The 26,602-nt window shown below is 36.8% G+C and overlaps 1 protein-coding gene across 21 annotated transcripts in view; it reads right to left on the bottom strand.

Moving 5' to 3' along the window:
* Positions 1–26,602, bottom strand: part of MYT1L (myelin transcription factor 1 like) — a 307,867-nt gene that overhangs the window by 110,736 nt on the left and 170,529 nt on the right. For all 21 annotated transcript variants that reach the window (XM_077175026.1, XM_077175025.1, XM_077175031.1 and 18 more), the window contains exons 3-5: positions 19,458–19,512; positions 19,242–19,275; positions 18,875–18,937 (exon numbers count right to left, since the gene is read on the bottom strand). In XM_077175026.1, coding sequence (XP_077031141.1) covers positions 18,875–18,937; positions 19,242–19,275; positions 19,458–19,512 — 152 coding nt within the window. The remainder of the gene's footprint in view (positions 1–18,874; positions 18,938–19,241; positions 19,276–19,457; positions 19,513–26,602) is intronic.

The following is a 26,602-nucleotide window of genomic DNA, read 5'->3' on the forward strand; positions in this document are numbered from 1 at the left end:
TAGGAAGCCCTTCCCAGCAGACTATGCACTATTACAAAGAAGAGCTAGTAGCTCTCCTGGTGAAGTTGGATCAATGAATTAATAGGAATGAAAGAATGAAAATAAATTCACAAAAAGAGATTAATTCCAGTCTAGCTATTTGCCTACTAAATTGCAAGAATAAACTCCTTCAGCTGAAGATGATTTTCCATCTATATTTGAATACTGCTTAAAGTACGCCAACTTGCTACAGGAATGAGCAGCAGTGGTCATTCCTGTAGCAAGTTGGCATACTTTAAGCAGTATTCATTATGGACAGTGCTAATTGCAGGGTGGTAAACTCAAACTTCACGTGGGAAATTACAAATTACTTCTCTAAGCCACACTGGTCAGGAATCTTTTCTACCCCCACAAATGCCCCACATAATGCCTGCATACTCTTTTTGAATATGGGAGGTGTTGAGTCAAACCCTCACAGGCTGTGACAGCTATAGAAGAGAAGAGAAAACAGAAGAGAAAATGGGAAAAGCAACAAGTCAAAGTTCAAGCAAGACATGGAGTTTTGGGGCTTTTATTTTGGAAATGGCTAATTGCAGCCTAGAAGATGGAGCTGGGACACACTGGTTTTGGTGCATCCCGCCAGATGAATTAAAATTCCCTGTGCTATGAATCCCAACCTAGAAGACAGGCTTACTCAAATCTGCTTTCCAGGAGCCTGCTGGCAACTGAGCCAGAGCCTTGAATACTGTTCCAGAATCAGGCATGCTTCTTGCAACCATTGCACTGCCAAGCACTGTGGCATCTAAAGCCACTTACAGAATGACTGCCCAAACCTCTATCTTCTCAGCTGGGGCTAGGGCACTAATCCAGAGCCAGTGCTTTGGAAAATCTGGTTTCACACGCTTAAATATTTTTTTTAAAATGTGACTAAATTAATATGCTTTTATGTATTTAAATTATAATTTAAATTAACAAACATATTTTAAAATACAGTAAACTCATCTCTACAGTTTTCTTGTATTTCAGGCTTTCTCATGAGTTTCTGCCTCTGATTAAATAAATCAGATACTTATAAGCAGGAAGTTCTTTTATATGTGCAGTATCAAAACACACCATCTTTACTTCATTTATTTGTACCAAATAGAACTTTGCTGACTTTTCAGTTTAGGTATGTATACAATAGTAATTCTGTTCAGTGAAAACTAGTAATTTACCTTAATAGGCACAAGCTACAGTGACAGGAATGAATGAAATGTAGAACATTCAAACTGTTTTTCCTTCTGGAGTTGCAAATATTTACTCTTCCACATTATGGAAAAGTAAGAAAAATTACAGAAGTGACCAGAAGCATGCTGGATCTCAAAAGGCAGAGGAAGACATGATACTTTCTTCATAGAGAATTAAAAGCCAAGTCTATCCTTTTGCACCTCAGAGCCTTTTTAAACATATGAATAATCATGAACATACCACAGATCCACCTGTGTATAGAAATATTAAACTAAATGAACATTAACGAAGAACTGGTACCTACAAACCAGCATTGCCAAAAGAGTTAAAAGTAAAAATAATATGAGATAGAATGATGTGCCAGAAGTAAATGATGGAGGTCAAGACTCAAGTATTTTTTCTTTTAGAAATTCAGATACTGAAATACTTATTTTTAAACAAATTAAGTAGAATAGCTTTGATGTAGTTAATACAGTCCCAGTAAATTAAGTCAAAGCAGGAATCTTTTATTCCATTGGTCCCTATACATCTCCATGTGACGTGTATCCCCGCCACAGTTCACTAAGAATCCAAAGTGGTGTTACTGCACCCTGGGAGGACCACTGAAAAACCATCCTGCCTTCTGGCTGGTGAGATCATTTCACCCATCACCAAAACCTCTGCTCTTGGGACATGACAACTCAGAGGAAACTTTTAAGTTTTGAAATAACCAATCCATTCAAACAAGTTTATTTACTTGGTTGAACACAACAGCTGTTCAGTGAAGGAAAGTGAGGCACAGCAATGTATTTCTACGTGTTGTACAAATACAGGGGAAAACTCTCAGCCATGGAGAGCTCATTTCAAGCAAGATACAAAAAATACATGTAAGACATCATGAGGCTAAAAACTTATGTGGCAACGTAAGCACATGCCCTGCAGTTGTTGATTATTCAAGTTACTGAAGTATTTATACAACTAAATCAATATAATATCTGATTGCCCCATGACTTATGATGTCATTCATGGGACTCCTCTCTCACCTACCTCATGGCTTCCAAAACCTAAGTCTATACATGTCATGCTAAGATACCTTCATAACTCAGGGCAGAGAAACAGGAGTCTCCTGGGATGCTATTCATCTTATCTTTCTTAGACACTTTGTGTAGTGACAATAAAGGGAGGTGTTGGTGATTGTATTTCTACCACTTAGGAATCTGTTAAAAGTGAGACAAGTCCAAGAATTTTTCTCTCCCTTCTTCTTCTTTTTAATTGTCTGTCCAGATTCAGTAAAGACAATACCTAATAGAATGTAAAACCACATACCATAATACTTTCCTAATGAGAAACCCACAAACCTGTTTCATTCCTTTCCACAGCTGCATCATTTAACTTGAATAATTCTCCCCCCTATAGCTTCACAATCTTTTCACTACTACCTGTATGTTCCAATGTCAGACAAATCTGGAGTTTCCCACTAATCTTAGGATGGCAAATACCCAACTTAACTGTGTGCTCAAGAGCAAGAAGACACAATTGATAATGTCTTGTTGCCGGATCCCTGAATACTGGGGCTGATCAACGAGTGTAGGATAGTGCAAAGACCACAGGTTTAATGACTCATTGATTCATTAGATGAAATGCACATAATCAAGTTTTGCTAAGTGGCTATTGATTCTGCGCACTTTGATGTTGATTTAGATGCAACCCAGACACATAAAAAATGGAACATGCAGAGTCAGTGACCATTTCTGCACTAACTCAAAAAACACTGACTTCTGCACTAAATCAAAACCTTGAAGTCCACATTTATCTAAAAAAAGACATAAATTTGAAGAAAAATTTTGGGAAAGAAAACCTTCTATTTTTCTACAGAGATGATAAATATGTTGGCTACATTGAGTTGAATAAAAGCATCATCTAGAGTAGTCAAGGCATCCAGATTTGAGTTTATCCTGTGTTTTCAGTCTCAGTGATAATGACAACTTTGTTTACAGGTAGAGGGAAGGGCAAATTCCAATTTGTTTATTTTTTGTTATAATATCATAAAATTAAAAAGTTCACAATCAATCATGACCAATTTGAAAGGCTCAGAATATGCTACAAGAGTGCATCTATCAGTTATAAAATATTTTTGCACAGTCACAATGTTTGAGCCTTGAACATGATACGACATCTTTCTATTCCAGTATTTTAAATGTGATTTCCTTTAAGCAATTCAGCACGCTATGTTCAAGCATTCAAAAACCAGGGAAAACAAACTGCTGGAAATCAAAGGTGGTTCATGTAGCTATACTGTCCATCATTTAAAACATGCCTAGATACCTATTAGTAGAATCAACACCCTTAGATATAGACTTCATGGATCATATTTAACAACAACACAATAGGTCAAACTATCATTCTAGCATGTACTTAAGTATTGAGTAATCGAGTATGCTATTGTTTTATCACATCCATTATGCAGGGCTACTATAGTGATACTGTCAGCTGCTGATTCCTATCATAAATAATCTTCTCCTCATTTCTGTATAGACACACAATAGCACTGACTCCCAACTTAATTTTAACTAAGAAAGACATATGGCTCGGAATTAAGAAATAGAATGCAACAATTTTCCTGTAACTATAGCAATCTTACTTGATTCTTACAAGAATCTTACTTGATCAAAAAACAGCTAAAGAATATAACGAGTGGAAAGGAATAATGGTGTGGAGCAGCCTTCTAACACAAGACTGTCATCAGTAAACATCTGAAATTAAAGGAAAAAAATTACAAAAGCAAAGTGATACAAGCTGCAAACACTTCAGTGCTTATGTACCAGTCTCACCTCCAGCTTAAGCCACAGGATACTGCTCTGTGTCTTGCACGGTTGGTTAGGAGTCATTCAAGTGTGAAATATTCTAAATTCTGCTTGTTAAAGAATTGAGAACCTCTTCCCCCCTGCCATGACTTACACCCTGAAAGGCATATATTTGTTTGTGATAATAATCTACTGAACTAGTATCCTTCTGCAGCACACAGAAGTTGCTTTGCTGTAGTATTAGGGAGTCTTGCAGGTAGTATTTTCACTAAGTGACAGGCTTACCTATCATAAAGAAATTGGTTCAAGCTGTTGGCAGACTCAAAGGACAAATCTATATCTCATGTGCAGTTGATGTTTTTCAGCTTTAATTTTTCATTATTAGGAGAATTAGAAATACTCTAGTCTAAAAATGAAAGCTTACCTCCTAGGTTAATCACATAACTTTAAAAACCAGATGTCTAAATGGCTTTGCTTTAATCTGGCATTTTTTGATATATCTGATGAAAAGAAGGATGTCTGTACAGGTAAAAAAAACCCAAACAAAAAAGTCGAACTGAATTCCATCACATTCTAGTGCAGAATAAGAAGGCTTCAACTTGAGTCATATCACAATTTAAAAAAATACTATGGCATATAATGTTGCTTTTTATAGCTGACAGTGAGTTCCATTAGACTGTAGAAGAATCTCTGAAGGCAAATGAAAATAGCCTCCCAAGAGAGTGGAAGCCCCACACAGCATGGTTTAAATGTGGCAGCTGGGCTGTGGGAGGAAATGGCATTTTCCATTGAAAATCTGCTGCCAATATACCTCCTATGGCTAGATTTTAAAGAGAAATGTGGCAGTTGTCCCTCTCTGAATTTCAGCTGCTCAGTTTTAAGGATGCATAGGCAGGAAAGGTAGCAAGACTGAATAGCAAAAGGTTCAGAATTACGTTCTTGTCCAAGGACCAAAGAGTAAAATTGAGAAATGACTGGAAGTCGGAATGTGTAACAGGAAGAAGGCAAGAGAGGAAAAAGATTCTTTAGTTTTTAAAGATAAAAGCCAACTTTTTAGAAAGTGTGTGCCACTTCAAAGGTTACTTTACTTTTTTTTTAACAGTTTGAGGTATTTGATCCTTAGCATATCTCTGAAATTTGGCTAGCAATGAGTTAGTTACTGTTAAAAGTGTACTCTTTATATTTGGGGATCTATCATGATAATAGTTGAGGCAACATCACAGGTCATCAGCTCCTTAGATAATAAATTCCCCACTGATAACATGCAGGTATACAAGCCTGGGAGTCACGAGAGCAGTCATGTGCTATATCCACCCTAAGAAATATGAAGTATTATGAAAAGAATGCTTCTAAAATAACTTTTCTGTTCTTGATGTCTGCATGTACTTGTAACTCTGATTTAGGCATAATCTTGAAAATATGACTCATAATCCAAAAAAGACACTTTCTGATTCAGGTAGAAAAGTCATGCCTGTAGTATGTATGGCTACTTTATTGCTTTCTGTTTTGATATAGGTGGTGTGCTACTGTTATCTTTTTATTTTTAACAACAATTCAGCAATTTTAACAAGGTTGAAAAAATTGCCAAGCAAATAGAACACCCTATCTTTTTTCTTGGTTTTTTTTTGTTTTTGTTTCTTTGTTTTTTTTTTTTTTTTTTGAGGTGGGTGGGATTTTCTTTCTTTGGGTTTTTGGTGGTTTGTTTTTGTTTTTGTTGTTTTTTTGTTGTTGTTTGGGTTTTTGTTTTTATTTTTGGTTAGTTGGTTGGTTGGTTTTACCCAAACAACCTTGTATGGCTCCAAATCTGGCTCCTCTAGAGCAGTCCTTTAACCATCAGACTAACTTCTCTTTGTTCTCTGTAGAAAACCTCACACTTCGTTCTGCTCCAAGGTCTGATTTCAATAGCCACAACAGAAGGATCCTTGCCAGTCTTCACCTTCATAATTTTGGTATGGCTCTGGCTTGAGAATTAATATGATGCTTGCACCCATTCAGGCAAGTGGAAAAACCAAAGCAGTATGTTGCTTCCTAAGTAACACTGCTGGTCCAGGATGCATAACTACCACGAATTGGTTCAGTAAAAGGGGTGTGACTGCTATGCTGTCTATAGAAATGAGGTGCCTGCATGTTAGTGTGAGCAGGGAATACCCGCTGTGTCTTCTGGATCAGAGGATGATGGTACCTGGAGCCTGAAAATCTCAAATATTCTGGCAGGTAGAAAGTGCTGAGCAGCACAGCTTAGCTAAACTGGCAGCACTTCAGAAAATACACAAATTGGTTTTCTATTACAAGTTTGGTCAACAACAGATTTGATAATTTTGTGGATCCTTGTCTTCAATTTCAGTACTAAAGGTCTAGTTACAGTTGTGCTCTAAAATGTTGTGCTTATTTTCTGATTTATATGTTGTGAAATGCTTCTCATGAAAATCCCAGATGTAGAAATTTAATGGGGGAAAACTGTTGTCTCATCTCTAATTGACTGGTAAATGTACTAAACAGAAGGAGGGCCAGGTGCAAGATGACACTTTGTGTTAAAAATACCTGTAAGGTTTTGAAGGTAGGGATGAAAAGCACCATAGGTATGATGTCACTTCAAATTATCTGATATCATGCACAGTTATATTGCAATGTAGTCAGTAGATAAATGATTCCTGACTCTTCACCAGGTGATTCTAAATTTCCTTTTTGGTTTAAAAAAAGTTGGTATAATCTCATTATCCCTATTTCTCAGACCAGACAATAAACTTTTGTATTTCTGAGTTTGTGGGTTTTTATAGAGCTCAAGAGCAACATCATTACAAAGTTCCCTGGTGTAAGAGGAATGAAATTCCTCCTTATCAAAGAGATCAGTTTAACCCATAGTATACCTAAAAAAAAAAAAATTTAAAAAAATTGCTTCTAAAAAAATTGCTTCTAAGAAATCTAAACTAATCATGACAGTTCTGTTGCTGTTCTACCAACCTCTGCACTAGATCGATTTCTAAATCTAGAAATTCTTTAATTTTTAAAGAACAAGTAACAATTACAGTAGACAGAAAAAGCTAAATGTTTTCTCTGTTTCATAGTGTTTCTTAAATGCTAATATTTTAAATGTTGTTCCACTTTTAGTCAATGCCATTTTAACTCTTCAGTCCTTCCTCCTACATCCTTTTAATAACATAAATGGAAGCTGCAAGCTTGACTGCCAAGGTTTGAAGTTAACACAGCAGTCAGAATTTATTTGCATTCTTTCCAAAATGGTATTTGTTTTATAACTCTGACTCAGTTTCTCAGTCTGTCCTTTTCTGTGATCTCTTTAGGTCTCACAAGCCAAGCAAAGCCAGGCCATGTCAGTTCTGAGAATGTCAGTCTTTCCAAGCAACACCTAGATGCTGCAGAGACAGTACTGCAACTCAGAAAGTAGTACACTTGCCTTGCCAGGAGCACTGAAACAAATTCACCACTGTGGAAGGGACAGAAGAACTGTAAAGCTGGCAATTCCTTATGTCATACAGAACTAAAAAGAGGAGCTAAGTGTCTTTGTTTTAAGAACTAGAAATGTTAATTCCAAATCCCCAGTCAAAATAAAGTCATGCAATTACATTCTGTCACAATTATTCCTAAATTTTCAGACAGAAAAACAATCTATTATTTTTTTTCTTTCTATCCCAAGCCCTGTGCCCTATACATGTGTGCTGGTAGAAAGTTGCTACAACCAGTCTTGTGAGTCAATCTGGTGTTATGAACATATTACAACATTATAAGCAATATGACCTCTGGTGTCACTTGAAATCAAGTACTTAACACTGCAAAACAGTCTGAACCTACTGAGTTACATTTCTGAAATGTTTTAAAATTAACAGTTGAAAAAGCTTTACAGGCATAAAATACAGTTACCCTGGTAAACTAGCTGCACTTAGCCACCCATCTCACTGGGGCTTTGCATCTTCTACTTACTTTCGCAAAGTATGGGATATACATGGAATTTTACAAGAAATAAATTTCCAAACCAGAGGTTTTGTGTGGTAGCTACTGTCATGCAAACATCTAGAAAACTTGTGTCAGAGAAAATCAATCACATATGTCATGATGTATGACATCCTCTTGTCTGAGATGATAGTTTGCTGTCCCCTTCTCCTGAAGTGGTACATATGGTTACTAAGAACCAACAAACCATCAATCCTCATTCGTCATTCTAGAAGAAACCATGCCCAAGCAAGGTCTACATTAAATGTAAGTAATTCTGGTACATTTTTCTTACTATCCTTGCAAATACTAAATAACAGTAAAACATTCAGTAACTTAAAAATTAATTTTTGATATAAAAAAGATAGTCTAAAGCAAGAGGCACTGGAGTAGAATTTAGAGGCGTGACTCAACTTCTGTCAGGGATGCAAATTTCTTGTGTGATAGCAGAGTCACGAACTCCTGGTTTATCAAGGGAGCAAAAGCATTACAGCTCTGTTTCTAGGCATAGCTGCACAGTGAAATTCTGACATCCAAGTGAGGTATGTTTGCTCCTCTTCTAATACCTAGGGACATGTAGGCACTTAACACACAGCAAAGTTTAGACACTGTAATCCAGCCTGGTAGAAGGCATTTTCTGTAGAGGGGGATTTCCACTCCTGGAATTAATAACTTCAGGCCTTTTTTTTTTTTTTTCCTCCCCTCACAGAAACAGTGATTAACTTGGTCTTTTGACCTGGAGATGGTCAGGGAGAAATCTCAATCCCAGCCTTAGCCATTTGTCTAATCTAGAACACACAGAAATGTGTGAGCAATTTGTGTTTAATATCCCCTTTTGCCAAGGGTAACTGAAGCTCTGTTTTACACTTCTCAGAAGAGTGCTTTCTCATGAGATTTCATAATACTCTAGGTTTAGAGTACACTCTTCCCTAATACTTCATACAAAACAAAACACTGACATCTTCTTTACTACCAGTGAAGGATTCATTCAATTTGTCTCTAAAATGACTGTTTCCTATATGAAGTGCTAATGCTGGGACTGAAAATGGAGTCCCTCTGTCTCCAATTGACTGCTCAAAGTTACAAAACTATATCCTTCCCTCTCCTTTTGAATACAGATGAAGAAAAAAGAATGCAAGCATCCTGACATCTTAACTTCTTAACTTCTTTACAGTACAGAATGCAAGTTCCCAGAAGATGGGAGAAAACTAAAACTAAATCCAACTAAATCCAGATGGAGTCTTAAACCTATTGACAAAGAAGAAAACCATGTGAGAGTGGCATTTTTGTACAGATCACAAACTGCGGGGGGGGGGGGGGGGGGGGAAGCACTTGCTACACTGCAATAAGCAGAGGAGAGATTAAAGATGAACTACCTGCGCTATGTACTTAGGATGGCATCAAGATGCCCAAATAAATGTTTTCACAGGTCTGATGAGGATCTGCTGAGGGAACTCGGGCGCTAGAGGCTGGAGAGAAGAAGGATGAAGGCAAAACTACCTGAAAGCAGGTTATAGGTAGGTGAGGCTTGCTCTCTTCTAAGTAACACATGATGAGAGGGAAGAGCTTTAAATCGTGCCAGGGGAGTTTAAGGTTGGGTACTGGGAAAAAATTCTTCAGTGAAAGGATTATCAAGCATTGGAACAGGATGTCCAGGGAAGTGTTTGACTCACTAGGGATATGGGTATTTAAAAGATGTTTGGATGTGGCACTTGGAGACATGGTTTAGTGATGGACTGGGCATTGCTGAGTTAATGGCTGCACACTATGATCTCAAAGGTCTTCGTCCAACCTTAACAATTCTGTGACTCTTGATTTGGACAAGACAAATGTTTAAAGTACAGCTCTTCTGTGACTTCAGAGCTGGACACAAAACAAGAGAGCATTGATGAGAGTGCACCCTTTGGACTTAAGGCAGAAGTTGAATGCATGCCAGCTTTTAGCTCTAGCCTTTTTTTCCAAACACCCATTCCCCATTCATCAAGTAAGATTTTCTCCTGGATACATTAGGAGGGTGAAAAACAGCAGCAGGTGCATGTCTTTGGTGAATTTCTTCCACAAGAATCAGCTGAATAGAAAGCATTCATCCTCTACTTGTGCATCTAATTCAGTGGCCTGTTCACTGCTTTAAATAAAAACTGATGGTAGAGAAATTTGCCCCAGTCACAGGGAATTGAAGGTAAAAAAACTTTTTTTCTAATGACTGTTACTGGCATTTAAAGCCAATCATATCCTGTCCTATCTCAGTATATTTTATAGTATTTCCAATTTTATCATAATTCATGGATTTGAGACACAGCCCTAATTTCAATCACAGGAGTATTTTTTTCTTAGGCATTAAACCCCTGCTACACTCTTCCATGGATACCTACAGCATGACACTACTAGTTCTTGCAAATAACAAAAGGACACTAGTTTCTGCTATCCCTTTGCATGCCACCAGTAAGCTTTAGGATTTCCTAGGGAAGGTGATTCAGGTGAATAGCCAGAAAACCAACTTTGTAGGTCCAGTCACCTGGTTAAAGTTATCACTGTTTACAGTGTCCTAGGCTGTAGAGTGCTGAGGATGTCCTCAGGAGCTATCTATCCCCTGGGCACTTTTAATTTTGTGGATGTATTTATTTAGATTTATTATTGCCATCAAAAATGCTCAGGACTACCTCTCCTTTCCCTGTCCTGAGCTGACACCACTAGAAGCAGTACTTCATATCAACCACTAATGAGAAGTGATGCCTTTGAAAGGGCTGTCTCAACTTATTGAAAAACCTCAGCAGAAGTCTTTAAGGAGAAATCATGGTGTATTTTTAGGCCTCCTTCATATTTGAGTTGGTTTGTTATGTTCTTCATTTTCTTTTGCTAGCTCAGGTAATATCTGAGGTGCTTGATCTCATAAAATATGAAAATTTGAAATAAAAGATAGCTATAATTTTATTTATTTATTACATATATGATTTATCCTACCTCCTTTTTGATGATTCTAGCAGAGTTCAGATAATTTTCACTGAGATGGAGAAAAAAAGAGCAGGGAAGCCCTGTTCTGATAAGCATGGGTGCCACCTACAGATAGAACTTTTTCAAACCCATGTGTTATTTGTGTTTATGTGGACACTGGAGCAAGAAATAAGATGGGGTTCCTTGTCCATCCAGCTGCCAGTATTCACCAGTAAATTCTCCTGTCTCTAAAGCTCTGACTCAGGATGCTCCAATGCACAGGCCATTTTTCAACACACAGTAGCTATGGCTGCTGCTCAGAACTGCTGGAAGGAGTATGTAGGCAGATCCATAGTACTCTAAAGTCAGTGCATTACCTTGCTTGTGGCTTTTCTGGTTAAGTCTTAAGCTTAAAAACTGTCACTGCATTTTCACTAGAACATATATTAATAAAAGGATTTTCTTAAATACCTCCAGCTTTTCAAACCTCAGAATCAATATTTTTAAAGAAATAATGTAGAAATAATTAACAAATTATGACATCGGGAAACTAAACTAGATTCTAAATATAAAATTATCCTATCATGACAAATCAGTTAATTTTGCTCTAGGATCCAGAAAAACATTTTGATCAAAAAAGCACTGAAAAAACTTAAGACTTTCTCTGACATCAAGGACCATTTATTTAAATGTCAGATAAACATCAGAGCCAGACTTTTGTCTTTTTACTACATTTGTAATAATCCCCCATACATGCTTCTGTCTTTACACCTCATGATGCCTAAAATTTGCTTGCTGTTTACAAACAGAGGAAACAGAGGCATAGTGAGATGAAATGTCTTGTCTACCATGTGCTAATCAACTCTTTAGATACTCTTTTCCACAATGAAAAGCACAAGTTATTCAACCTCAAACGATTTATTTCTCTCCTAAGAGAACACAATGTACTCAGCAAACCTACCAGGCCAACCAAATAAATTTCCCATAGGCAAATGGAAAATGTGTATAGCTCCTTCCACGATCTTGCTGGGGAAATTATATCCCCAGTAATACTGGATATTTTGTTCTTTTGTTTCGTTTTTTAATTTTCTTTCCGATTCTTTCTGCATGGTCTTTATTTATTTTGTGGCTGACAGGGACATCTCCAGACAGATAAGCCCACAGAAACCCCCATGGCTGCAAGTGGACTGCTGCATGAGAAATATGCTCAGCACCTTCCATTTGAAAGAAAAGGAGCATATAATCTCAGCAACACACAAGGCAGGGCACCCACTGCAGAAAGCACATCCTAATCTGATGTTTGCTGCTGCTGCTGCTGCTGCACCGTTAGGTCAACACTCTCCATGATCCTGCTGCTGATTTACTCCCTTTCCCCGGCCTTTATGAGGCTAGTACTCCTAGCACTTGCAGGCCCTGCAACTTGTTGCCACTTCAACAGCTACTCCCAGTGCAGATGGTGGTAGGACTAATTGAGCTGTGGTTCCTTTGTGTAGTGACCTCTACACAATAGCCACTAGCATGCAGAGCCTCACACCAATTGCTAGTTGCAATTGATAGCTGCTTGATGGTTTAGACCAAGCTTTGTAACTTTCTAATCATTAATCAACCATCAGACAAAGGATTTATTGCTGAATCCAGACAGCAGCCAATACAGACCTCTAATACATTATGGATTCTCTGTCAGCACAATTATTTATTGTTTGCAGTGTTCTGTTTGAAAATCCCCATGCTCTTGCACTTATTTACTTGCTTGCTTATATCTCTTTAGCTGGATTTAACAAAGCAATGAAGCTCCATCTATTAACATTTTTTATAAACCCTGAACCGTGAATTACTTAATATAAAATATATTTATGATATTATTCTTGGTATTTACCACAGTCTTTAGCAAATATTGCTGGTAAAGAAAATGGAATTAAATTTCACAGACAGTGTCAGAATATTTCCTCAGGTAAATATCCAGCGAATCATTTTATCATTAAAAACATTATAATAAAGGTTAACTATCAGCTGAGAGATAAGGGAATACACATTTCTCTATACTTCCAGCATCCTGTGGGATTTTTCACAGTATCATGAAAGCAAGCAACAGTAAGGACCTCACTGTTCTGTGATTAGGCTTTAGCACAAAAGCATCAGTGGACCACTAGTTCTGCACAGAGTGCAACCATGCTCTGCCATCAAATTAATGTTAAAATATGTATGTCCTAGCTTCTGATTTATAGTATCTTTGACAAATAGTAAAAAGGACAGGCATGCCATAAAGTTTATGGATAGGGTGATGGCATGCACAATGATGTCTCATAAAGAATAAAGGGGGAAAAGTTATTTATTCTTGTGATCCAAGAGCTAAAATACAGATAGACTGGCTGCGTGCACAGAATCTTTCATAAATATCCCACAGTGCACCCTGTTGTACAGCAGCCATACATTAATTAGAGCATTCAGCAGACACTGCAATGTGTTACACTCACCCAAGTGAATCTTCATTTTTCACATGCAGGGCCTTACTAATTAAAATCAGCTTTGCAATTAGATGTGGAAAATTGTGTTAAACTTTGAAGCGTGGTTTAAAAAAAATGTATTTATTTTTAGGGTATTTTATTTTGATGCAAATGAATTCTCCATCAAAGTGAGACCAGCAAAAGGAAGGTATGAGGATTTCTCTTTTTTGTATTATAGATGCTCCTCTCGGTTGCAAGTTGCAATGCTCCACTATCTCTCTGCCAGTACCTGGCCCTGTTCCAATGCTTTTAGTGAGTGCTATCTGTCAAGGCATGAATAATACAGCCCCTAGGCTGTCGGCAGAATCCAAATGAGGCATACATCAGGAAGCAAGCACTCGACTTTAGCTCCAGAACATGCTCCTGTGAAGACAGGCAATTATTCACCCACGGCTGCAGCCATGGCAATCAAACTGGTGGGTGAAAAGGTATATGAAATGAAAAAATTTGAATAAGAAATATGGCACAACAAGGCACAGAAATTCAATAATTTTCTAATAACAGAGAGATATTTGAGCCTTTTAATTTCAAAGTTTGGGGGCCTGAAGTATTTAACTTGTTCTGTTAGAATATGTAGACTAAAATACAGTATATAATGTCAAGGCAATACAGTGGTACTTGTTTTATTTTTTCCTAATCAAAATAGAAATGCTAAACTCTAAGGTATTTATAAATTCAAATTGTTACATGAGATGACAAATCTCATGCCTAAAACTTAAAAGATAGTCAAAATAATTCTAACTGTATAACGTAATAAACCAGAGACAGCCTAGTAAAGCAATAAAGAACTGGTAGTATCATGAAATTTGGCAGAAAATTCTATAAAGTTAGGGACAATTTATACTTTACAGATATGCACATTGTTTTATGATTCCTCTTTGGTTTTGAGACTAGCCTTTTTTTTTTTTTTTTGCAAGACATTGTGTCAGTAATTAATGAAATCCTTTACAAATAAAATATGACCTGAAGAAAAGGCATGAAAAATTCCCTGGCAGATGAAATGTTTAAGTTGGTTTATTTAATCTGAATTCTGATTTTCAGCAATCAAATAGAAATTAATGATAATAGTAATGATAATGATATAGTAAAAGCTGTATCGGTATTTCTATTTTAAATATGAAGGGTTTATCATTTGGTCTTAACATTTTTCACTGATATTTTATGCAAATTTTTTCAGACCACAATTGGTTTGCTTTAACTTGTATACAATGGCTGTATCTGTTTTCAAATATACACTCTTGTATGCTCTAGAAGAATCCTAAATGAATCCACGGCACTATACATAGTGCCATGCTACAACCTTAAGATTTTTTTTTAGGTCTCATATTTGTTAGAATATTATGTTAGAATATATGTTATATGTAGAATATTATTTGTTAGATTGTTATGTTAGAAATGTGGCAGTTAGCAAGTGATGAATCCATTACAGACTCTAATTGCTTTTGTTACTTGAGAAAAAAAAAAAACAAACTATTTTGTTAAGAAGCTTTTAAATAAGCCACTGTATGCAATCAGTATTTTTTAATGGAATCTAGTTAGGATTTTTATGATGTGTCTACATACCTACTTATATGGCAAATCATTGGCACCTATTTGGTATATGACATTGTTTTATAAAGGTGCTAAATGGAGAGCAACAAAGTAAAGTGCAATATTTCTGGAAACATCATTCGCATCTACTCAGTAAGTAACACAGCTTGCACTCAATTACTCCAGAGTAACAAAGGGATTTGCACCTGCAGAACAGACCAGAAACTGGACTCACTTTTACTTTGTATTTTTATACATAGAATGCGATTCCTGTTGCCTCTGAAGTTGATTAATGAAACTGGCAAAGTTTCTTCTAATTGCAGTGAAAGAACACTTGAATCTATGCTCTTCTTCAGATGCTTAGTCAAAAGGCATCCTGAAAACACAGTTGTGGGAACACCCTCCTGGTCTGGTTAGACTCACTGCTCTATATACAGATGGATTATTCACAGCTGAAAGTATGCAAGGATCTGGACCCAGCTTATTGTTGAAAATCAATTCACAGTACTGAAGGTATAAGAGCAGTGTTCATTGTTATGCTGCTATGCACAATGGGCCTGAACAGCTACCAAGGGACTAAAACAACCTGCATCTGAGGCATGGCCCCGGAGATGCTCTGGTTTTCACTCCTAACATTTGAATTCTTCTCTTGTCTCCACCACTATCTGAACATGTTTATGGCTTTTTAAATTTATTTATTTATATCTTGCATTCAGATCTTTCCCAACTTTTGTTTTCTTTTTGTTTTTCAGTTCATTTGGCCTCAGGTGCTTTGAAACATAAACAACAGGTACTGAAGTTCTATCTGTGTAAACTCTAACCTTGAGGCATTGCCTCATGCTGTGTGTCATGGACAGCACTACAGGGTCCATGTTAGCTTCAGGTTTCCAGGTATTACTAAAACATACAAAAAAGAGTCTGCTCTAGTAAGGCAGGCACACTATCCAACTTTGGGCACTCTCCAGTGCCCAACTGGGGTGTTTATTCTTCTGACCTCTCCATGCAGGCACTGGAGAGAGGTGTTTTCACCACACTAATTTTAGAGATCCCAGCATTCTGCCCTAAAGTGCCCTTTAGAGAAACTTGTCCATCTAAGCTATTAGCATGTTCAGCCAACAAGCCAACATCAGGCACTGAACTTAAGACCCAGGAGGAAGCTACCAACCAAGTCATATAAGGTTTTTCTTCCCTTCCAACTAAGATTTGACACAAAGAAAAACATCAAGGAGATGGAAATGATACAACAAGCTCTTACCACTGTTACACTACCTCGTTCCAGTCCCGTGTTTTTATACACCTCAAAACATCACTGGCATAGAAAGTCTGTTTGTTCCCTTAGTAAACCTACATTGAAGCTCTTTCCTAATTAAAAATACAACCAAGGAAAAAACCTGTGGTAAAATCCTCCTTTTACTTTTATCTAATATTTTATCAGCTGAACAACATTTCATCCCCTGAATCTATCCAAAAATGTGAAAGGATCTGTTTATTTCAGTTCAAGCTTAATGTACTACCTGAGGATGAGTTTTCACATTCTCAAAGATAAAATTGCAATAATAACTAAAAAAAACCCAAAAAAACAACAAACCAACCAACTCCCCCCCCAAAAAAAACCCACTGGAATTTCAGAGACTTCAAGACATTTTAGAAGAAATAGAATTTTGGAGCGCTCTTACTACATCTAGTGGAAGCAAATGCATTTCATTGCTAATAATGAGCTGGTCTGATATCATGAATGAAAAGGTCTTAACCTCATTAAAATGCTCTGTAGGTCTAAACGGAATTGTTAGGCATCAGCTGAGATATGCAATTCCCTCAACACATCAAATTTTTAAGACAGTCTGATTTCCTTGGAAGAAATGTTGGAGGGTCTTTCCCATCCATATAGCAAAATAGAAAAAGAGGAAAATTCCTTCAAATTCTTTCAAAAAGGTAAATTTAGTAGGTGTTGGTTGTGAATAAATAGTGCTTTCCTTCTAGAAAACAGAAATTTTAGATAAAGGTACATTGTAAATCTCAACAAAGAACTCTGTGTTTTTACATTAAATAGCACATATATTGGTTAAATATATTTTGATTAGTGGATTGGCAGTCATGGTGACAAGAAAACATAAAAGCCTAACAAATTCTTTTGTAGAAAAAAAAAAAGGAATTTTTGATGTATTTCCAATTTTTATTCTTATCGCATCTGCCCAAAATTTCATTTAATTAACAGTTCTGAGATTCAGTCTGTTCGTGTACTGACATACCAGAATCATGTCAAGAAAGCAAAATATGGAATTAGCATCTCAAAACTGCATGTAATCTTTTCAAACCTCACATTTATTGCTACCTCTTTCCCCAAAAGGGTGATCTTACACAAACACAGACACTAACTCTAACACAAAGTTAGAGCAATTCAGAAGAAAAGTCAGAATTTTTTAAGCTAAAGAGTTTCTTTCTGTATGTTTTTGATATCTGCATAGAAATTCCATGAAGTGTAAGGAAATGTATGTACCTATAATCTTGTAACTAGAAAGGCCATTATAATCATATCACTTAACTGTTGACAGGTCATGGAATTTCTGTGGAAAAAAAAAGGATTTAGTGCCATTCTTTAACTACTTGTGAGGCTTGCATTTCCATAAAGAAAACAGACAAAAGAAAACCATGGTTTGAAAAGAGAAGTCAGAACTGAATTTAAAATAATTATTTTGGATACTTTTCCTAAATCAGTGTTCCAATCTAACCAAAGCCTTCAAATAGTAACAAAAATGTTACTGCTCTTATGAATGAAGAAAGATTAAGAAAATAAATGTGAATAATTATTTTATGATTCATACAGTTTAAATATAATTCAAAGTAATTCTAATATCACTGTTCTTGGTCTAATTTTGAAAGTGTTTTCTGGACTTGTCCCTAAGCTTCATTCACTGATAAGAAAAAAGGAACATGAGTGGACTGAGTGGCACTGTCCAGTATCTTTTCATATTTCAAATGAATGCCTTAACCCTAAATATGTAATTTCAATTTAATTCCTAGACCCCATATGCCCATTTCATACAGTAATCAGATTTGGTGTGAGATATCTACTCTTATAAATACCACAAGTGCTTTATAAGCTGAAAAATCAAGAATGAAAAAAACCCTAGAGTGTCAGGATAATTTAACACTGGCTTGAACGCTTCCCCCAATTCAGAAAAGAGATGGCCTAAACATCAGCCATTTTATCTCCTACAACCTGCTGCTGTATAAAATATGTCAAATGAAATGCACAGCAATGAGAGAAAAATACATGTATTCTAGAGCTGTTAAATTTTAAAAATATTGCACAAAAAATTCATGGACAAATGATTCAGGAAAGGAAGGGTGTTTAGACAGATGTACAACACAACTGAACACTGACCTTGCAGACACAGAAATGTAAAGACTGAGGTTTAAATTAATTTGAAGCTCATGCAGTATATGTAACATATGCTACCTTGTATACTATTAATCATAAACAGCTGGAGTTTTTTTTTAAAGGAGATGTCTCCACATTTCATAGTCTAGAAACTGAAGTAATGATATTTATAACAGTATAACATTTGAACCCTGAAGTCTTATTATCATTGATTTGCCTTAAGCTTTGCTTTGAATCTAACCTTATCATTGAACTTAAAATGCTCAGAAACTCTTTTTCATTCAGCTATGAAACACATTAAATAACATGAACATGAGTGCCAACAGGTAAGGGGGGCCAAATTTTAATTTGCAACATATAAGCAAGAGAACTGTATGAAAAAATTGAGAGACGATTAACAATAAGAGCAAGTCTCCTCAGCAAAAATGTGAGTTAAATTTTGTGATATTCAGAAAGAAAAAATAACCCTGACTCTAAATGGCTTCTAGAATATGTAACTGCTAATTTTTATCATTGTTTGTTTTATCAAGGTCATGCCAGATAACTTGTTTACCAAATCTCTTCACAAAATTATGAAAAATTACAGATATTACCTTCTGTGTCTTGCATATTTGCCACTAACATGACCACTGCCATCACAGCCAGGCGTGGGACAGCTGCAAAAGAGAGAATTAATTATATAGGTGTTGGTGCGCTGCAGAAAGATTATACTAAAAGCAGGCAGACTAGGTATTACAGAGATGGAGGGCAACCAAGACAGAAAGAGAAATCAAATAACTGAAGGGGGAAAAAAAAAAAAGAGGGGATGCTTTTTATTAGCAAGTCTTGAGGGAATTAATTTCATCAGTGCAGCAGGGCATGAGCAAACCACCAATGAACTTGAAAGTGCATTATACCCATTAAAAGGCATGAATTTTCTAAATTGCTAATGGGGATACATTTTACACTCAGAGCACTAACCTGAACAGCTCTTGTATGGCTGGTTCCACGGGAACTGCAGAGAGATGGAAAACATATAAAAATTTATCATCTATTACAAGTACCCCTCTTCTACAGAAAATTACCAGAAAGGTTGTGTAAAAGCAAGGGTCAGAATGAATCGTGCAAAGAGATTCTGGAGGATGAAGGTCACCCTGAGCAGGGGCCTTGAGTGATTTACTGAAGCAAGAGACATACCTCGAACACCTTTGGAGCGTGTGCGATGGCGCTTCTCGTCTGCATCCACCTCCATCTGGGAATAGATTAGCAGGCAGTCAATGTTCTTATCCTGCATGCACAGACTATCAATGCACAGACTGATACAGTCTCTTACACGATTTATTGACACTATTTTAATTCCATTTTATCCTGTAAGAGAAAGTTCTCCTTACAGGGGATTTTTAGGATCTTTGTGTTTATGTAAAAACAGAAAATGCAGTAATTTATGCTTTAAACAGTTTCTGTGCCCTGCTTTCATAGCAAATCGTGTGCAACTAAGCACTGTTTCCTCTTTTCAAGGGGATATTTCTGACATAAACCCTTCATCACTCCCAAATATTCCAAAACAAGGATTCAATAGATTTCTATATAATTTAAAACTAAAGTCAAGGGGTCACACACCACAGGTTGTTTTCTAATCAAAGCCTTTACAGTGGGAAATAGAGGAAGTAATAATGACTGAAAAGGAGATGAAGATTCACCATTAGACCTTCAAATATTTCATGTTATTTAATATGGCATTACAATCTTTGCCAGCACGTTTCATAGTTTAGTTTCGTTTTTCAAGTTTCAGGAATGGGCTCATTTGCTACATGACCAGATCTTTATCTTCATTTTACAAACAGCTTGCCAGTGTAGTTTTCTGTGCAGTAATAAATACATAGAAATCTTACATGTTTACCAGACAGGGCAAGCCTACAGATTAGATCTTTGAAAGTATCACCATTACTGACCTAGAGTAATTAATGTAGGGCCACATAGTTTCTTCTGATTTTACATGCACAAGTGTCACCAGATTTTAAAAGGTAAACTAAATAGGCTAGCTAGAGTTCAGGATTTTGTTCAACAGAAGCAAATTGCACTGAACTATGTTGAGAGACCAAGTCAGGGAAAATATATGCAGTATCTGTATCACCAGCTCCTTTGGCTGTAGAAGAACAAGATAGCAAGATGGATCTTCAGTGCTTCATACATAGTGATGATACTGTAAAGGTCAGGAAGCACAGAAATAGACCATGGAGCTCTAGTTCCCCCAGGGGAAAAAAAATCAATCACCCCCTTTATAGCAATATTCTTGGATTGATACCTGGTAAGAATGTCATATATCTCATGCAAAAACATGGAAAAGGGTCCAAGTGACTTGCAGCTAACCCTTTAATCACCCAACTTTCTTTGGTCCGTACCTTAACACAAACAATTTGGGAAGTAACTAGGAAAGAACAAATCAAGGAGTGTTTTTAAAGAGCTCTCTCAACATGTAACAGCAGGAGGAAAGAATCACCTCAATAAAATTTGTAGGTGGCTGGGATTTGGTAAAAAGAAAGTGTCACTCTCACAAGATTCTTTGCTACTGATGTAGTTCTGTTTCTCAGCAGTCATCATCTGATTCCTGGTAGTGTGCTATATTCCACCCTAAAGGGGTAATTTTAAATACACTGATATTATGAAAGCTAATAGAGCACCAGACACTTTTAGGGGGCTTCAGGTCAGTCTTCTGCATAACTTTGAGTGGGTTTAATTTTAAAATTAAGAATTTCATTTTCATATTAATTTAATATTTAGCTGAGTGCTGATACATTTGGATCATAAGCTTCCATCTTCATCAACCAATCATGCTCTCTGAGATCCCACAAGGTATTCCATCAAACCCTCAACTGCCAGTCCAGAAAAGTATGGAAAGGTACAGACCTATCCTTTGTTGTATCTACCAACCCCGTGCAGAAGTTTCAGGTGTCCTCTGGCATCAGAAATTACACTAACTGCCTATGCTTAGACAACTGAATTTACCCCCAGGTTAACGCAGCCACTGGAGCCTGAGGACCAACTCCTCTGATCAGCTCCATGAAGCTACTTCAGCTGGATAAAATCAGTCTCTAGGCACCTCTGTCTCTGCTGTCTAGCTCTCCATCAACTATTGCATGAGACATTTGGCATGCCTGTAGATATCTCCTATAGGCACCTAAACTGAATCTTAAACATTACCCACCTACAATATCTATGCTACACCTTGAGTTCACATCCTAGCCAGTTTCTTAGCTCCAATGACTTGAGAGGCATTTGAAGCTTTTAAAGCTAACATATCAAAGCACATAACAACATCTCTGGAATATAAAAATTATTTACTAGATGATAATATTCTTTTCCTTTTGCTAATAAGAAAACAGTGCACTGTATTATTCTGTAAGTCTTGAATGTGTAAGGACTTGACAGGAGACCAGAAGTGAAGTTACTTGATCTTCAGACTAGTATGTTTTTAAAATGTTTGAAAAACATTATCTAGCCTCATTTGTCAATACTGAAAAATCTGCTGAAAGAACTATTATGATTTTAACCTGGAAATGCTGCCCCAGTTATTATGATAGTCTGTGTACATTTATAAGGGACAAACTACAAAACAGATTTATCTGTCTTTCTAAACCAAAGTAAGCACTTCAAAAACACTGAGGGTAGTATAGTACACTTTTAACTATACTGACAATCACAGAAGAAAACACAAAGCTGGAAAAGCCCTGTAAGATCCACACAATCTATATCCAGAAGCAGGTCAAAGAAATAAAAACATTATAAAAGCTGCTGGCACACAATGCAATTTTAAATTATGTTGTGCATGCCACCTAGTTTGCTGCTACTCCAGAAAAGCACAAATTCACTTGCCATTTTTTGTGACCCAGATGCCCTCTCATATATGCCAATGTGAGTGTTGGATGCTCTAGGACACATCAAATGATGATAGATGCCTACATTTAGTCAATTGAATTTTGCTTTACCTCGATACTTATATGCTTCCTTACAGATCTTTGTCAGACATATCAAAACTTCAGCCTTCATTTCTCCATGAATTACATGCTGGATGCTGGGAGTAAGCAACTTCCTGAAATTCTAGCAAGATTTGCATTGATTCTGCAAAAGTGCAGTCATCTGGCAGCCTACCATTGCAGTCCTCATTGGCACCCCTGGCACTTCCATGGCCAGGAACATAAATTCTGATACTGAGACCATCAATCTCACACAAACATAGACTTCCTCATCACTTTCACATGCAGGAAAAGGAAATGCAGACTTTGGTCTCACAAGGAGTCCACCTTAGTAGTTCTACTTCATTCATGACCTCTAAATTACAACTCTGTAGCTCAGCTCTTACTTAGCCTCTGTTCCAGTAAAAAATTGTAGACATGGAGGACAGGCTGGCTAGGGTTAGTCTTAGCCTGGCATCTAATATTACACATCAAAGCAAAGAGAAAGGCATCAGGAATAGGAAGAGAAGAAAATTTTAATTTTTCTTCAAAGAGAAGCTCTAGAAATGAAAATGGAAAGGTCTAAGCTGATTAGAGTGGAGTATATCTCCTACAAGAAAAAGCTGAAAGAATTTGGTTTGCTAAGCCTAGAGAAGAGAAGGCTTCAGGGTAACCTAACTGTGGCCTTCCAGTACCTGAATGGAGCCAACAAGAAAGATGGAGAGGGACATTTTACAAAGGGTATGTAGTGACAGGCTAAGGGAGAATGGTTTCAACCTCAAGAGTAGGTTTAGAATGAGTATCAGGAAGATATTCCATGAAGGTAGTGAGACACTGGGAGGAAGAGGCTGCCCAGAGAAGTTGTGTATGCCCATCCCTATCAGTGTTCAAGGCCCCGTTGAGCAAGCTCTTAGCAACCAGGTCCAGTGGAATATTCCCTGCAAAATCAGGGAGGTTGGAACTAGATGATCTTTAAGGTCCCCTTCAACCCAGGCCATTCTGTGATTCTACAATTCTCAATTCCCAGAAGGAAAAGATAAAAGAGGTTCTAGGTAGAAATTAAATCTGTAAATTACAATTTAAAAGAACCAAATTATTGAATGTGCCTTGCTTAGGACAATGGGCAGGGAGAGGTAGATCTGGGCACTCTGTACCACCATTATATGCATTCGTGTTACTGAAGATTTAGAGAAACAAGACATGAATAGCTATAGTGCTCTCACAAATAAATCACAAGATGCCATACTAAATACAAATTTTCTGAGTAAAACCAAAAAAAATGTCTGTGTGGTCACCTGCATGCAGGCAATAAGACTTGTTACATCTCACTGTACAGAATCTTATACCAGTAACTACTACTACACACACACAAACACAAGGTGCTTTTAAATTGTCAGTATTTGAAAGCTGGAAATAATAATGAAACAAAATGAGAAGAAGACAATCTTATAACATAAATTGACTGCAGTTAGGAGCAGGTGAAAGTATTTCATTAAATGTTAAAACCAGAAAAGGTACATAGTCATAAGAGAAGAATTCATTAATAAAAGAGATTTGATTATTATTATAATTATTTGAAAATGTAGTAATAGTAATCAACAAGAAAATTTTTTAAAAAGAGATATTTGTCAGTATTTTTCATTTTAAAATCAAAGTCTCAGACAACAATTACCCCCCCAAAATAAACATAGGCTAATAGGTCTTCAATACATTGCTGTTACTTGGGGAATGAGAAAAAACTGAAAAAAAAAATTCTGAAAAAATTTGATTTGGAACTTTTAAAATTAACCTTTACTAATTGCTGAGGAGATGGTGAGGCTCACTAAGTTAATATTCCTGGTGCTGACCCTTAGTATTGTCATACAAAAGCAATATGGGATACAAGATGATGACCTAGTTAGAACCAGTCAACACATCGTCATGGAAAATCTGTAATCAAAAACGATTGATACTGCTCTTTGAGAATACTCTAAAAGTTGTCAGTAAAGGTAGCTATGCTAGGTTATCATATCCTTAGAAACCTTTGAAACATTTTGCTTTCTCTTGCTGAGTGTTCAGACAGTAAGTGCTTCCTAAAATCAACACATTTATCACAGTTAGCAAATATTTCTCCAGAAAAGAAAAATCTGTATTAAAATATTTTTCCAGAAAATTTATTTTGTATAAAAGTCATTTTTATACAAAACTAATTGTAAAAACAAACAAAAAAATATATATTTAACAAGACCCTTTCTAATATAATCCCACAGGCATACATTTACCCCTACAATATTCAGTATCTTCATCGGTACTCTGGAAAATTATACGCTACTGAAATATGCAAATAATAGAGAAATTAACAGAATGATAAACTATGTTGGAGACAGGCCAATTACATATGGTGGCCTGCGTCATTTGGCAGATTTGATCCATCTGAAGAACATGGCTCCAGGCTCCTGCATGTATGAACAACACTTGTGGGCCATGCTTGACAGACATTAGATCACAGTCTGCCAGTCAGTAACAGTGAAGTGGATCTGGACAACCAGATGAGCACAACCAACTTCTGCACTGCTACAGCTAAAGAGCAGAATATGACTTTTAGCTGCTCAACCTTTAAGGCTGCATTAATCTTCCAGAAAACCACTGAATTATTCAGATACTATCAGTAACTTCTAAGAACACCAAGCAAGTTTTCAACAGGACCTTATCTGTTGGCTTGCTGGACAACCTGTTGGAGTCTTCAGTTTTTCAAAGGATTTAAGGTTTTGAGTCTCATCATAGTGCTACCTGAACTCCTAGAAGTTTTGCAACCAGCACCACTCTCCCTGTCTCTAGATACAGTCACATATCTACCATTTGGACTTTCTCTCATGTAAATGATCAAGAGATTTGGCCTCCTTTCCAGGACAAATTGTGACTTTTGCTCCCTTGGGGAGAAGTAGGTCAGCATTTTCTTCCCTTGAGGGCAGGTACTCCTGAAAATGATTATTCCAGTTAAAGTTCTGAAGGTATCTGTATTTCTAGATAGAGGCATGGTGACTGCAAGGTTCAGTCCCAAGTTCCTAAATTTCCAAGACAGCCAACACTTTCTTAGTGAATTATTATGGTTTCTCTCTAGCCATGATGTATCACAAGTCTAGAAAGCCACAAAAGAGCTAAGGGCCTTAGATCTGGACTTCCAAAATTCTTCTTTCCTAATTTTTTTTCTTACTTGTACTCCTTCAATCCAAAAATTTGATTCTCAAACACTCTCAAAAGATGTCCAGTTTTTACTGAGGCAAAGCATTCACTGTCTATACTGTAGAAAGTTCTGGGCTCCTCAGGATGAGACAGACATGGAGCTCTTGGAGAGTGTCCAGAGGAAGGCAACAAAAATAATTAAAGGACTGGAGCTTCTCTCTTGCACAGGAAGGCAGAGGGAGCTGGGCCTGTTCTGCCTAGAGAAGAGATGGCTGAGAGGGGACCTCATCAATGTCTGTCAGTATCTGAAGGGAGGGTGTCAGAGGACGTTTACAGGCTCTGCTCAATGATGCCCAGCAATAGGACAAGACTTAGCGATGCTCAGGAAGTTCCACCTGAACATGAGGAAGGACTTCTTTAGTATGTGGGTGACTGAGAACTGGAACAGATTGCCCAGAGAGGCTGTGGAGTGTCCCTCACTGAAGATATTCAAGAACCATCTGGACACAATCCTGTGCCATGTGCTCTAGGGTGACCCTGGTTAAGCAGGGAGGTTGGACCAGATGCCCCACTGTGGTCCCTTCCAACTTTACTCATTCTGTGATTCTGTAGATGATCATCTGTGACCTCAAAAATATATGGAAATGATGGTCAAATACTAGAATTACTGCATAATTGTTATGGTCAATCAAGAATGTTGCTTAAATTGTTAAAAAGATTGCTTTTCCCTAATCAGTAATATTGCACATGCTCATAATGTGACAAAAGTAAAATGTTTGGAGAAAAACATGACTTCCTGAAAACCTAATGAGTTTATTACATTAAAAGATTGCAGTTTAAAATTTATCTCCATGTTACTCAAGTTACTCAGTAAAGGCAGATTTTCATCCCCTATGATGCAAGATGCAAATTTCTGCAGGTAAGATTTCTTTATTATTTTAATCACCAAAGTTTTCTCACTATCTCTTTTTATAACTAAAAGAAAATTTTATTTCTTCCATGTGAAAGACAAAGGATTCAAAGAATTTTTTTTTTTTAAACCTAGTGTCTCAAGGAACAAAACAAAATATGTCAAATGCATTTCTCACATTTAAAATGCTCCTACATCTATAATCAAAGAAATACGACCTGGAGATGATGAATAGTTTATGTAAGCAGTGTATCCCATACTACGTAAGTATTTTGTGCAGTCTTGCTAAAAAAACTGCAAACTGACCTTCTATTGCT

The sequence above is a fragment of the Agelaius phoeniceus genome, chromosome 3 (assembly GCF_051311805.1).
Source record: "Agelaius phoeniceus isolate bAgePho1 chromosome 3, bAgePho1.hap1, whole genome shotgun sequence".
Classification (NCBI taxonomy): Eukaryota; Metazoa; Chordata; class Aves; order Passeriformes; family Icteridae; genus Agelaius; species Agelaius phoeniceus.